Source organism: Pavona decussata, unplaced genomic scaffold (assembly GCF_977016875.1).
Source record: "Pavona decussata unplaced genomic scaffold, jaPavDecu1.1 SCAFFOLD_81, whole genome shotgun sequence".
NCBI classification, from domain to species: domain Eukaryota; kingdom Metazoa; phylum Cnidaria; class Anthozoa; order Scleractinia; family Agariciidae; genus Pavona; species Pavona decussata.
In genome coordinates, this window is record NW_028145499.1 from 585,001 (window position 1) to 599,842 (window position 14,842).

The 14,842-nt window shown below is 42.5% G+C and overlaps 3 protein-coding genes and 1 pseudogene across 3 annotated transcripts in view; 1 reads left to right on the forward strand and 3 right to left on the reverse strand.

Annotated features, from left to right (window-relative positions):
• The window catches only part of LOC146476083 (uncharacterized), a 90,832-nt gene that overhangs the window by 15,252 nt on the left and 60,738 nt on the right, over nucleotides 1-14,842 (reverse strand). The window lies entirely within an intron of this gene.
• LOC146476085 (uncharacterized) lies at nucleotides 14-2,026 on the reverse strand. The gene is made up of 2 exons (XM_085115044.1): nucleotides 1,993-2,026; nucleotides 14-843 (listed from the first exon to the last, which is right to left on the reverse strand). The coding sequence occupies exons 1-2, from the start codon at nucleotides 2,024-2,026 to the stop codon at nucleotides 14-16; spliced, it is 864 nt and encodes a 287-aa protein (XP_084971170.1).
• On the forward strand, nucleotides 2,191-5,072 carry LOC146476086 (uncharacterized; annotated as a pseudogene).
• On the reverse strand, nucleotides 10,072-12,373 carry LOC146476087 (uncharacterized). The gene is made up of 2 exons (XM_085115045.1): nucleotides 10,707-12,373; nucleotides 10,072-10,224 (listed from the first exon to the last, which is right to left on the reverse strand). Exons 1-2 carry the CDS (start codon nucleotides 11,070-11,072, stop codon nucleotides 10,072-10,074), a joined length of 519 nt encoding a protein of 172 aa, XP_084971171.1. The 5' UTR covers nucleotides 11,073-12,373.

Consider the following 14,842-nt stretch of genomic DNA (forward strand, 5'->3'; position numbering starts at 1 on the left):
AAATTTATCCAAATCAGTAATCTAACGCCATTATTTCAAAAGTAACAAAACCGTTTCCCTTGGGGCAATCACCGGATACTACAGTCCAATCTGCATTAGAAACGAATGAACCTCCCCCTCCGGCACGCAAATCGTAATATTTGCTTTTGCCATGAACTTCTACACCACCACCGCTGTACCCTCCCCCTCCCCCACAATTCCCACCACCGCCAAACCCACCTGCACACGGATCTCTTTTGTTGTACCCTCCCCGTCCCCCAGCTACAAACGCTTTGCCTCCATCATTCTCCAAACAAGGCTTGTTGCACTTGTTTTCGTCATGGCAGCGCCCATCTGTGGTGAGCCCACCCCCACCCCCGACACCAGATAAAGAATATATTTTGCCTCCTGACACACATACCTTTCCTCCCTCCCCTCGCCTACCGAAATTGACGGTACCCAGTTCCCCATCTTGTCCTGGATCACCATCTACTTTATCAGCCGCTCCTCCACTCCCAGCTATAGCCAAGGGACTGTTATCAGCAGCAAAAACAACAAAAGTGCCCCCACCACCGCCCCCTTTAGTTACTTTTTGTCCCACTAAAACTGTCAGCTTAGTTCCTTTGTCAAGATGAATGCTCCCTTTCACTCTTGCCCCTAGTCCTCCTTTAGTGTTCCAGACGCTGTTATCATTCCCTGAAGCTCCACACAGCTCAAAATGATATTTGCCTGTCACAGGAACACGCCATGTTTGTAGCCCGTCTTGCACTGAGATCCCTTCAAGTGAAGTGCCTTGGTACTGTTTATTACTGGTCGGTCCAAGTCTCCCTTTTGCTCCAAGTGTTGTGAAACGATATAGAATGTCTACCAGGCCAAAAATAATAGCAGTTATAAGCAGATAACTTTTTACCGACGCAATTATAATTATTGATGAAACAAAACGGCTGAAAAATTGAAGAAGAAGAAGAAGAAGAAGAAGAAGAAGAAGAAGAAGAAGAAGAAGAAGAAGAAGAAGAAGAAGAGGTTACGTAAATCAAGCCTTTTAGGAAACTACCAAGATTCGTTCGTTGTAAGAAGAAGTAGAGAGGTGAAAGCACTTGTTCGCCATGACTGATTTCAGTTTCTCAGCTAAACAAATGTCAATCCGATCCAAGTTTTTAGCTTTGATTCAAATGATATTTTGCTGTTTCTTGTAAGACACGAAAACTTAACATTTAGGAATTTTCTTTCTAGCTGCAGCACTTGATTTCCATGTATTTGTGGTACAAACAACTCGGCTTAAACAGTCGAACTCCAAGGAACTTGAAAGAACTCGTTATTTTGGACACAAAATGAAGAAACCAACGAAATGTAGAACTGGCGTGCTCAGCCAATCTGGAGCGAGTATTTTCGCCGCTCGACCTATCAGGAGTATCTAATTTTGCCCTCTGTATTACATTGTTGTTGTTATTGTTAATGGACAGTTTTTGCTGCATATGCACTAAAAATATATATAACTGCAGAAAGAACGAGGAAGTGGTAACGTTATTACGTTCATATGCCAAGCAGATTTTTATAAATGCTATGAAAAAAATTGGAGCTCCGCTTTTAGGCTTGGCTAAATATATATATTAAAAAAACAATCATGTAGAAACGGTTTCTGTCTTCAAATGAAAGGTGAATAACAAATGTTTTCCCTTGAATTTCATTTAAAAATATAAACAGCGAAACATTGAAAAACGTACAAGGATAACGTACGCGGGATGCGTAACGTTACCCTAGATCATACCAGAAATTACGATCCGTCATTGACCCGGCGTCACATACATATCATGACCGTACAAATGGTTTTTGTCTCTAAACAAAAGGTGAAAGCGTACGAATTAAAGCCAAGGGATTATAAAAAGCATTCGTATGGCAAATGTCGTTTTCCCCTGTATTTCATTCTGACTGCAAGAAATGCAATTCTATCTGGTGGTTACTTATTGCCTCACTATTCTCACTGAATAATTAATTAGCGCATCATGAAACGACCTTTCAAATTGCTTCGTGGCCCTGGGGATGGCATTAGTGCATTTCGGACTTTACTTATTAATAAGCTAGGCCATGTGGCTTTGATTTTACTCTGTCACAGCGCCGTCCGCCGAAACGAACGGCCGAGTTTCGTTTTTTCTAGTCGGTCAACCAACACCAGCCCGTTTTTTTCTTTTCTTCGCTTGAACTGTGGTTTCTTTCTTCATGGCGGATTTACCTGCGTTGCCACCAGCACCAGAACCGCCTCCAGAACCTCCGGCGGAACCTGCGCCAAGACCGGCAGCAGAACCCGTGGTGGAAGCTAATCAGGTATTTTTTCTGTCTTCCGCTTTGTGGTACGTGTTTCGGCTTGTTTTCGTATGCTAGTCTTCTGTCGTAGGCCGTCTTATCATAGTTTTTTCTTTGGCGTTTCGGTTAGTTTGGTATTCTTACCTGTTTTCGCCGGTTTCGTTATCTGGGTGGTTTTTACGTGCCACGTGTCCCTTGGGTATGCTTGTTTGTCACCGTTCGTTCCCTTGTTTCTTGTGTTTTCTCTGGTGTTATCTCTACAAGTTCTTAGGACCTTTTTATGTTCGTAGGTTTTACCTTTAGGAGTAGACCTTTATTCTGGTATTGTTAAGTTATGTTTTCGGTTTGTGCCTGTTTTGTTTTGCGGGCTCCGGGAGCCCATACTTTATCTCTCGTTTCGGAAACCGCTTTTAATCCGTTGCATATCTTAGGTTGTAATGTATCTTTTATTGATTACGGTCCGGGAGCCAGATTTTAAAGAGGTTTGTTATTAACGGTCCGGGACCGTTTTGGCTCCGGGAGCCAGATTTCAAAGAAGTTTGTTATTAACGGTCCGGGACCGTTTTGGCTCCGGGAGCCAGTTTTGTAAGAAGATTTTTATTAACGGTCCGGGACCGTTTGGCTCCGGGAGCCAGATTTGAAAGTAGTTTGTTATTAACGGTCCAGGACCGTTTTGGCTCCGGGAGCCAGTTTTGTAAGAAGATTGTTACTAACGGTCCGGGAGCCAGATTTCAAAGAAGTTTGTTATTAACGGTCCGGGACCGTTTTTGGCTCCGGGAGCCAGTTTTGTAAGAAGATTGTTATTAACGGTCCGGGACCGTTTTGGCTCCGGGAGCCAGATTTGAAAGGAGTTTCTTATTAACGGTCCGGGACCGTTTTTAGCTCCGGGAGCCAGTTTTGAAAGGAGTTTGTTATTAACGGTCCGGGACCGCTTTGGCTCCGGGAGCCAGTTTTGAAAGGAGTTTCTTATTAACGGTCCGGGACCGTTTTTAGCTCCGGGAGCCAGTTTTGAAAGGAGTTTCTTATTAACGGTCCGGGACCGTTTTTAGCTCCGGGAGCCTGTTTTTAAGGGAGTTTGTTATTAACGGTCCGGGACCGTTTTTGGCTCCGGGAGCCAGTTTTGAAAGGAGTTTCTTATTAACGGTCCGGGACCGTCTTTAGCTCCGGGAGCCAGTTTTGAAAGGAGTTTGTTATTAACGGTCCGGGACCGTTTTTGGCTCCGGGAGCCAGATTTGAAAGGAGTTTGTTATTAACGGTCCGGGACCGGCCGGCTTTAGAGGAGTTTAGTCTTTACGGTCCGGTACCGTATTTTTTGCTCCGGGAGCCAGCTTTGTAAGCGGTTTGTTATTACGGTCCGGGGACCGTTATTAGCTCCGGGGGCCAGTCTCAGGGTTTGTTGTTTACCGTACGGGACCATCCTTTGGCCTCAGAAACACAGTTTTGTGTTTGTTGTTAGACGTTCGGAACCCGTTTCCTTAGGGTACGGTTTCGTGGTTCCGGGACCCCGCTGTTTTATAGGATTTTGTGCGTTTGGTCCTAGACCCTCAGGTATTCAGACCCCGCCTACGTTTTTGGAAAGAATTTCGTTTGAAATTTTAGCTTTCTTAGTGTTTCACCTTAGGCTGTATCAGTCAAGGGCTGACCCTCTTTTTGCTTTCGTATTTCTGTCCGCGCGGCTCCGGGGCTGTTTGTCTCTAAGCGATCTTTTCTTTGTGTTTCGGGATCGTTCGACCCTTAACAGCTTTTTGTTTCCACACAGAAGTTTTTGTTCAGTTCACCGCCCGGTTTGTTTAGTTAAGAGATCATCGTTAGGTCGGTTAGGACGGCTTATATTTTAACGTTTGCGTTTGTTTATCTGGTTGGGAAGAGACATATCTGGACTACTCGCGTTTTGTCTGGGCCCTCGCTTAACCCTAGGTGTTCCTTTTTCGACCTCTCTTAGGCTGATGATCGCATTAAACTCCTGGAAGATAAACTTAAAGTTCTGGAGGAGAAACAGGGTACTAACACCGTCACAGCGGCCCTTTCATCTGTACGTAATGCCCTTCAGAAGCCAGGAACGGTTTATGATCCTTGGGAGGCGTCCGCCCACGTAGAGGCCCTGGTGCGGGCGGCCAGATCTGTCGCCCATGAGAAAGCAGACTACTATGCCGCAATTTTAGATTAGTTAAAGGGGAGATCCAACTCTCTCTCTCCTTCTGCACACCAGAGTTTACTCTTGGGCCTTTTGGGTGATCCAACCAGAGCGAAGGTGGCCAAGGAATCATCAGCGCTCCTTAAAGCTATACATCGTGAGGAGCCTTCGCTATTTAGCCGTCCCAGCTCTCGCCAGCTCAGGCGCCAACGCCCTTATCCCCCCAGTCAGCCTATTTGCTACAGATGCGGTTTGCCTGGGCATTTTTGCGAGGGCTTGTAATCGCGGACGAGGTCGTGGGATTTATAGGCGTTAAGAAATAGCTGTGAATCGCGATTTTTTGTGCATTGTCATTTCTGAAGCTGTTTGAGTTGCTTGTAAACACGTTTGATTGTTTTCTTTAATCGGGGTTGCCTTAGGCCTTTTATCCCTTTGCTGTAATTTATATTTTGAACAGTGACGTCGTTTTACTTTAGTTTGTTGCTGTGCCAATTTTTGTTGTTCTTGTTCATTTCTGTTTTGCTTAATAAAGACTTTGCTAAATGTTATTTGTCTCCCCGTCCTTTTAGCCTTTGCCTTATTTCTTCGTTGACTCTGGGGGTATCTCTAAGTGCCTTATTCTGGTCTTTGATCAGAGCTGGGGTCAACGAAGGATAAGGGGTCCCGCTTCTTTTCCTTTTTCCAATTTTTATTTGCGTTTCTCCGTTTGTTTCAGGGTTTTGAGGTTGCTTTGCAACGCATCCTTGCTCTCCCTAGTCCGGACCTCAAGTGGTGTGATATAAACGGGGAACCCTTATCCTTCGTTGGCCCTACCGTACCACCTCAGCTGGTGGTCCGCGATCCTTCCCTCGCGCAAACTTGGCAGAGTTACGTTTCAGAAACCCGGATTCGTTCCTAGCAAGCAGCTTGCATAATCATGTGGTTTTTTGGGAAAACCTCATTTCTTCTACCGGGTACTCATGCCCCCAAGTTAGCCTGCTTGAGATTATCCGAGAGGGAGTTAAAGTTTATGATTTTTTTCCGTCCTTTTAAGGGAAACTTTAAAGGGAGACGTTATGATTCTGCTGTTCCGCCAGTTTCTGTATTTCCGAACTCGCCGTGCTGTCGTCAGTTTTGCGACTTCATTGACTCTACGATTTTGGATTGGGTTTCTCAGGGTGTTATAAAAGTTCACGGTGTGGTCGGGGCTTGCTCCCCTCCGTACTTAGTTTTTCCTTTAACAGTCGAGCCAACTAAGCCCCGTCTTTGTCATGACGAACGCTTCCTTAACTTATGGACTCGCGATCTTCCTTTCAAGTTGGATCACCTCCCAGATCTACCTCGTTATGTCCTTCCAGGGCATTTCCAGACAACGTTTGATGATAAAAATGGATATCAGCACCTCAAAATTCACCCAGATTCCCAAGAGTTCTTCAGTTTTTCCTGGAGGGGTTATTATTTCTCCTTTTGCACCTTACCTTTTGGATGGAAAGCAAGCGCGTTTTTATATCACAATTTTGGCCTTGTTGTCACTTCCGCTGCGCGTTCTTTGGGTGTACCTGTATCGCAGTATATCGATGATAGACATGTGGGCCAGTTATTTTCGTCCAGCTTAGCAGTTTACCAGCCGTGCCGCCAGCTCGCTCTAGCAGCAGCGTTTATCTTGTTGTCGCTTCTCGTTTCTGCGGGATACTTTATCAACCTCGCTAAGAGTTCGCCACTGCCGTCCACATCTGTTAGGTTCCTAGGTTTTATCTCCGATTCCATTATACAAGCCTTTTTGGTCCCTCTCGATAAGAAGGACAAATTCAAAGCGCTGCGTCAAGAACTGCTAGGATCCTCTTCAGCGCCCGTAAAAAGCTTGCAGCGCTTCGCGGGGAAGGCTCTGTCGTTTAGCCTTGCAATTCCGGCCTGTAAGCTCTACGTACGAGAGGTCTTCAAAGCTATCTCCACCGTCGCTAAAAATTCTAAGCTTGTTGTTCCAATACGGGGACCTTTACGGCAAGAGCTTCAGGAATGGGCTTTTCTGGACAACTGGTCTGGTCACTTGCCCTGGCGATCGGAGCATCACCTCTCTGTTACGTTATTCACCGACGCCTCTCAGAGGGCCTGGGGAGCAGTTCTGGTTAGGGATGGTGCTAGCCAACAAATCCGTGATTATTGGTTGGATCATGAGCGTGACATCAATGTCCTTGAGCCTAGAGCGCTTTACAACGCTCTGAGTTCCTTTTTTCCTTCAATCAGAAACGCACGAATCGATGTCTGGACGGACAATGTTACACTCCAGGCGGCTTGGGAAAATGGCGGTTGTAGGAATTCACTTGTTAATCAAGAGATGAAAAGAGTGGAAGAAATGTCTCGCGCAGGAAATTTTGCTCTACACCTGAAGTATGTCCCATCTACCCAAAATGTGGCTGACGCGCCCTCCCGTGCCCTGTCGGATATTGACTGTTCTTTGTCCATGGTTGCGTGGTCCCAGGTTCAATCGAGATTCGGTCCGCACACGTTTGATCTTATGTCCCTGGACAGCAACTGTTGCAGAGACAGGGATGGAAATTCTTTGTCTCACTACACGCCTTGGCCGACCCCTAATTCTTCAGGAACAAATGTCTTCGCACAACCGATACCTAGGGGGTATAACATCTACGTTTTTCCCCCTTTCGTCCTTGTCGGACCGCTCTTGCGTTTTTTCTTGGATCAACGCCAGCGTTTCGCTTTTACCATTATTGTCCCTCGTTTATATCCGTGCCGCTATTGGTGGGCAATTCTTCAAGCTTTATCGGTCGATTCTCTTCTCCTCGGAAGAAAGGGCGATTCGTCTGTTTTACAGTTTCCTTCCCGCTCCTCCCCGGATTTCACTGCTAGACCTCTGCCATGGGATCTATGGGCTTTTCGCTGTGTTTGCCCTGAATAAACTGTTCCTGTTTCCTGTTTTATAGATTGAACGTCCGTGGAAACCTGCCCGAAGATGTTCTGCCTGTTCGTACCCGAACGACAACGACGCTAATTTTTGCCAAGCCTGCGGTGTTTCTACTTCATGTGAAGAAAAGCGGGGAACCCGCCCCGATGTGGACATGTCTTTGATTAACAAACGCTTTACAGACTTTCGACAGTCTTATAGGAATAAACCTCATGAACGTCAGAAGGATTCGTTGGAAGTTTAGCTCTCAAGTTTTCTTTTCTCCCTGGTGCCCTCTAAGAAACTTTCTGCTGCTACTGCAGAGGATATCGTCAAGTTTTTGATTAGCAAGGATTCGGCGGGAAAACAGAAACTCCATGTACCCTCGTGCTCTAGAAAGATCTGTGATTGCCCAAAGCGTCTAGCAGCTGGGACTGTGGACTTGTATATAGGAAAGCTTAGGTCAATGTTTAATAAGTTAGGCCGCACAGGGATGTCTAACCCTTTAACACATCCTACCATCAAGGAATATCTCAAGTTTGTTAGAGAGGAGCAAGCCCAGCAGCCTTTGCGACCTCGCCAGGCTGTCCCTTTGTTCTATGACAAATTTGTTCGTTTAATCGCCTATCTTCGCGGCCTTATTACGGGAGGCTCTGAGCTTTCTCCTCTCAATAAGTATCTCCTAGTCAGGGACGTAACTTTTTTCGTTGTTGACTTTTACACTGGTGATAGGGCCTTCGATTTAGGGCGTTTGCAGGCAGACCAGGTTTTTCGCCTTAAGGACAGGGAGGGTTTTCTTCTAAACTTCTCATTTGGTAAAACAAATCGCTCTGGTCTATCGCGCCCCTTTGCTTTGTTGCGTATTCCGAATGTACCTGTCTGTCCAGTTTTTTGGTTGAATTATTATATTGCGGCTTGTAAAGCGTTAGGTGTCCCTCTTCTCGGCGAGTACCTTTTTAGATCTTCGCAACATAAAAAGGCAGTTTCTCATAGCCCTTTGGGTGGCTCAGCCGTCTCCGCACGGCTCCATAAATACCTTAAAGCCGCTGGTATCGACGACGGAGAGACTCCTCACAGTTTCCGGGTAGGATTATCCTATACCCTTAAGGGTTTGGGCTGTACCCCTGGTCAAATCGCCCAGTATGTGGGTTGGCGGAGCACAGAGATGGCGCTGTATTACACACGCCGCTCTAGCGCCTCTGTTCCTTTGGGTTTGTTAGAGCGGGTCACACTTAGTCTAGCTTCCGCTGGCTCTTAAGCTGCTCCTTCCCTCGCTGATCAAAGCAATTTTGCAGAAGATTTCTTGCTAAGTTACACCTTTTCGTGTTTAGGAAGGTTTTGCACCGTTATTTTTAGTGTTCTATATTCGTCTCTCCTTTTTGTTAGCTTTTGTTAGTTATTAAATCTTTGGCATTTTGAATCTTTGGAGTTTTGGAGTTTTGAGTATTGAGTAATGGGTGTTTTGAGTGTTGCGTGTTTTGGGTTTTTGTATGCGATGTGCACATTGGAATGCCGGGGATTGGGTTACAGCGGTCTTCCTCAGGAAATGACAAGGAGCGGATCTCTTTCCCATAACTTAGTTTCATGATGTGGTAAGTAATAGACAGTGAGAATATAGTACTATTCTCACTGAATAATTAATTAGCGCATCATGAAACGACCTTTCAAATTGCTCCGTGGCCCTGGGGATGGCATTAGTGCATTTCGGGCTTTACTTATTAATAAGCTAGGCCATGTGGCTTTGATTTTACTCTGTCACAGCGCCGTCCGCCGAAACGAACGGCCGAGTTTCGTCCCACCCTCCTCCCCTGGTGTTGGTTGACAGCTTTGGCCTCACTAGGTATATCCTCGCTGTCTACCTCTTACCACAACAATCCGCGGATCTCTTTCCCATAACTTAGTTTCATGATGTGGTAAGTAATAGACAGTGAGGATATAGTACTATATCTCTGTATCTATCTATTTGGGGGAGTTAGCGATGTTGGAGGTTATCACTGCTAAAAGATTGTAGGCTTACGCACCACGCAGTCAAATATCGCTCGAGTATAAGCTGAAAACAGCTTCTTGTTTACGTGTATAAAAGCATGAGATGAAATCAGATACCTTGGCGTTTATCTAAAAGCTTCCGTGAACTGTATTGACGCGTGCAAAAATAACAGGTGGCATGTATATGAGGTACTGAAATGGGGAATTGTTTCAAAGAGCATTCCACACATCTCGACTTAGCGCGCTCACTTTTCACAGGCCAAGCTAAATATTCTAAGATGATAAATAAGACAATTTGCCCATTCAAAAAAGTTCTTTTATTACCAGCATATTCGCATACCCCCGATGATATGGTCATCTGTAATATTGCAAAAATCACTCTATCTGAGGAATAGCAAACATTGTATTCTTTACGTGGGCAATTTTAAATGAACGAATGTTCAGGTCGAGATAAAATATAGTTTGGAAGAAAGCACAAAGGATGTAAAAAAATGATTGTGATAACATCAACACGAGAAAACGTTTTCTTGTCTTGAACGAGAGTTTTGAAAATGTACTAATTTGCTTAATTTCAATCGGGCCATCGGGCACGTTTAGGTTGATTTCGAACTTTCCCAATTTTTGCCAATATAAAAACTCGCTGGAACTTTTGAATACTATTTTTAAAAGTAGTTCACCAAAAGGGTCTTTGGGGGCAAATAAAAAGAAATTCGAATTTTCGCTTCTGTCGCCGAATTGTTGAAAGTTACTGACAACGGCTTCTAAGTCCGCAAGCCAGTTTTATGAACGAAGATTAAATATTTAGGCTAAAACTCATGAAGGCCTTACCGTTTATGATGCCACAATTTTCTCCACTCCATGGCAGTTTGCACAAACAGGAAAAAGTTTCCTTTTCGTTGTCAAATAAACAAGAGCCTCCGTTTAGGCAGCCGGTCATTAGGCATCCCTGTGATAAAAAGAGCACCCATGCAACAAGTGCATTTAAGCAAAATACTTAAAATGTTGTCTCTTGTGTTAAATTCCCAGATCGTTTTGTCTCTTCTTTTAAAAACACGTTTGTCTAAGGTAATTAAATTTGATCTCTTCCCATGCTTCGGCTGAAATTTAACTGGCAGAAAGTCAGTTGAGGACACGGAATGCTTCTCTACAAAAATGCTAGCTGACCTTCAGTAGTGTTCGTATGTTAATCAAGATATTCAGTTTGCCTCTCCGAAAATAAAAGGAATTTTGGCCGACATTTTGCCAAAGAAACGGCAGATTTTCTTATGGCCATCGGAACAGATATCCACGGAAGTAAACATGTTGGGTGCCCATGTTTTATAGGAGTGTATGATGAACAACTGCATTTTTAAGCTTCCTTCACAGTTTCCACTATATCAAATAATAAACTCCTTCGGTTTTCAAATAATTAAGTCAACGTGAACCCACCTTAAGAAACATCGAGAAAGTAACACCTTGTTGATCAACAAGCTCAGTATCTTCGTTGACAGAGGCGTTCTCGTGCTTGTTCAGTTCACAAGTTCCCTTGTCACGTAGCTTGGAAGACTCCTTAAAGTTTGTGGAAGTACTCCATGAACTTCTCAGACATGACTGGCTGCAGGACATTAAACTTGGAGATCCAAAACGTTTCATAACATGACCTAGCAGTCGCTTATTTTCCCGCGTTACGAAGTAACCAGATCGAGAATTTTCTTCAGCAGCAAAAACTGCTGTGGTATTGAATAGAATTTCAAGTAAAATAATAAGTAGGAAAATCGTGTTTGGACGATTTTGCAGCAACCCTGACTTCACCATGGTACACTATCCTGAAGAGTAATGAGTCAAGTATGTTTTTTGCAAGAAAGCGGCGCTTAAAACAATCAAATAAATGGTTTTCGTATAGTTAGCATAACAACGTCAGAGGTCGAGTTTGATTGATGTTCTGCAAACCTATAATTTCGCTTTTTTATATAAGAAACCAAATTGATTTTTGCCGTCTGTTGTGCCCACAATTTTATTATCTCACGCGTTATTATGCATGGGTTATGATCTTTAAAGCTTGTTGGTAAAGGACAGCACCAAAAAAAAAACGTTTTAAAATTTTCCAACAAATAGTTTTATCATACAATAAAGTCTCGTTTCCAGGACATATCCTGTAGATCAGTTTATAGTTTCACTTCTTCGCGATAATTGGGCTTCTGACGTCAGACTTCCTTTTATTGAACTGAAACAGTTTTTGTGAATTTAAATCTTCTTTATAATGGATATAAAAATTACCAGATAAATAGTATTTAGCATAACAAAGGCAGAATTCTTATTTTGAGTGACATCATGTGGAGCTATCACTCTTTGTCGGTTGTTAACCACAGACTCAGCTCGTTGGCTGCAAACCTGTAGTTTATTGACATTTTGTTTGTTTTGTATACATCCTGCTAGATTAACAATAGACCGTGAGTTGCAGGCAATCCGGCAGTCAGTTTACTTGTTCTTGTTTACTTATTTATTTTTTTTATACTTTCGCAGGAAGAGAAAACTTTGTTAATTTTAGAATTTCTTGCCGCAAAAAGATCGATAACCACCCAGATCAATTTTCGTTGCCCCAATTATTTTTTTGACATTTTATATTCTTCCATGCAATTAGACGTTCAACTAGTTTTGATCCTTAGCGCCTCTTAGAAAATTCTCCTTTTCTCGTTTAAGAAATGAAAAAAAGCCTGATAAGAAATATCAGATAAACAGTTAACGTGGATAGTTTAAAGAGCAAAGATAGAAATCGAGACTGCCTGACATTTAGCAAAAGTAAACTTTGAATTGTTTGCATTTGGTTTGCGTTTTGGCGCCCGAAACAGACCACCTGCTAACTCAGTATTTTTGCTAATTGTCTTTAACTTTAAAAGTTCGACTGGTTATAAATTGTTTTCATTTTTATATAAACAAGGGCAGCAAAAAAAATTGAATATATATAAGAACCTCTTGCATGCAAAACGTTAAACAACCAAATCATCTTTACAAATATCCACAAAATTTCTGTTTTGTGAGTTCATGTCGGTTTCTTGGTAAATTGTTTTGCACATATATTCACCCAATGTCTTTAAAATGATTATGCAACGTTAGCAGCATAAGCCCTGGCCTTTACTCAACTCAAAACTATACTTTCACTTCTCTGTAAATAGATGGCTTTTCAATGACAGCGCAAGAATCAACGGAAACAGTTGTTATTTCATAGCACAAACAGGTGATGTTCCGACCAAAACCGATTGATTTTCGAGAAAGTCTCCATTTTGAAACAGATTTTGAAAACTTCGGTTTTAAGTAGAGTTTTCGGTCCTTTTGCGGTGATCGTTTGGTAGGTGAAAACATATCAACACGTATACCGACGTTTTTCAAACGAAAGTCCGTTAACTGGATGGGGTCTTTAACCGGCACCACAGCGAAACAGGAAGTATTAGGCGCAGTCGGGGTGCAAAACTTTTCGTGCAAAATGTCGTCACAAGTGCCATTTAGCTTTCTTCCCTTACTATTGTTCGGCGGTACAAAGGTCTTTCTTGGGTGTTTGCCGCTAGCGCAGGTGACACATTAAAATGTTCAAAGTCCCCTTGATGCGATGCAATTTTCTGACCGCCACAGACCGAAAAGTTTCTTTAAGGTTCGTATAAACCGTACGGATTTTACACCGCCTCATCCCCTCGCTCAAACAAGATGTGAAAATATCATGAGATCTAATTTCCTGACCATACACGGACCGAAAACTGTGTTTACATTCTGTGAATCCGTACGGATCGTTAAGCTGTATTTACGAGACCGCTTCAATTTGTTTAAATTTTATATGACTGTGTATTCGTGTTCTTAACTGTTTTTAATTTGGATTCGTTTGGAACTGTAAAAAAACCCTTACGTGTCATAATGTGAAAACGTCCATTTTAACATTCGGACTCTTTTCGCTTTATCACTTGCCGTCTAAAGCATTTTCAAAGAGAAAGGGAGAGGAGTAAACTAACGCGCGAGGATGGGAATAAATGGCCGAACACGAACCAAAAATGGAAGCTACCACAGACTGTGAGCGCGGTGCTATTCAGTTTATCGGCGACGGAGTGAAAAATTAATTGGCAAAACTATAAACTGCTACGTGATATTAGCCGAAGTGTTGCAGCTGCTGATCAGTGTTGTGGAAGAAGAACCCGATTCTTCTTCTGCAATAGTTGAATGGAAATAATTTTAGAGCCGGCCGGGTGGAAGCAGGATGAAACTTGCGTTTATCCGGTTTGAAAATACCTGTTATATGAGTTTTGAAATATTCAAACTTACTAGTCAGGCTCTCATTAGTCATCCAAGAAGTCTCGCTTGTCTATTTACTTTGCAATACGGGTTGTCAACATTTTTTCATTTGAGCTTAAAAATATTCGGTTTTAATTAATATGTTGAGCAAATTTTGGCATATGTTTTAATAGACGTGAAAACTGCAAAGGACCGCGAACGATAATGCTGTCAGTTGACGTAGGATCTACAAGAGACATAATCAGCCAAAATTAAACTATATGTAATAATCAGCCAAAATTAAACTATATGTTTAAACTATATGTTATATTATATGTTATATGTTAGATGTTATATTACTATATGTTATATTATATGTTTTAATGTACACTTGAAAAATAGAAACTCACCAAAGACGGAAAAACTGCTCAAAGAAAATTGTCGCAAAGGAAATTCGCTAGTGTGCAAATTAAGAAGCAAAAAACTAGGTGGCCAGCTTACAAGTTTTTAACGATACTAAACATCAAAATAAAAAGGGACTAAATGTTTTTCTCGTTTCGAAGAAACATGAACGTCATTTATAGACAAGTGCCACGAATGAATGAATGAATGAATAAATGAATGAATGAATTTATGAATGAATGAATGAATGAATGAATGAATGAATGAATGAATGAATGAATGAATGAATGAATGAATGAATGAGTGAGTGAGTGAGTGAGTGAGTGAATGAATGAATGAATGAATGAATGAATGAATGAATGAATGAATGAATGAATGAATGAATGAATGAATGAGCAAGCGAGCGACCGAGCGAGCGAGTGCGTGAGTGAGAGAGAGAGAGAGAGAGAGAGAGAGAGAGAGAGAGAGAGAGAGAGAGAGAGAGTGAACGAACGAACGAACGAGGAGGAGTGTTATTTGGAAATTGTATGACCCCTCAGCTAGCCAGTTTTACTCAAATGAACCCCCCCCCCCCCCCCTCAAAAGGGATTTTTTGGCATGTCTCCCTTACCCCGTTAAGAAATAACCTAGTATTATATACCTAGTATTTTATACCGTAAGAAGTTATAAAAAAAAAAAGAAAAGAAAAAGAAGAGCGTTCGATCCTCCCGATAAGTACAAAAGTGGAAACAGATTTATCGTTGAATACCTTATAGCGGCAACTGACGAGACACTTGCTAAAGAAATCGCTGGTAGCATCCGTGATACTTACGAGACAGTTGCCGACTGTCTTAGTTTTAAATATTTGTTGGATGCGAAATAAACTACAAAACGAGGGAGGTACATGTCAGCTCTAAGAACGTAATACCTTGTTGAGGCCACAAAGCAAG

Bases quoted from the DNA above. Each gene is read 5' to 3' on its own strand.
- LOC146476085 (XM_085115044.1), bottom strand. From the start codon at position 2,026: ATGCCATCCCCAGGGCCACGAAGCAATTTGAAAG. The intron at 844-1,992 runs GTCGTTTCATGA...TTGGCCTGGTAG, and splicing joins GCCACGAAGCAATTTGAAAG to ACATTCTATATCGTTTCACA.
- LOC146476087 (XM_085115045.1), bottom strand. From the start codon at position 11,072: ATGGTGAAGTCAGGGTTGCTGCAAAATCGTCCAAACACGATTTTCCTA. The intron at 10,225-10,706 runs GTGGGTTCACGT...TTTTTATCACAG, and splicing joins CTTTCTCGATGTTTCTTAAG to GGATGCCTAATGACCGGCTG.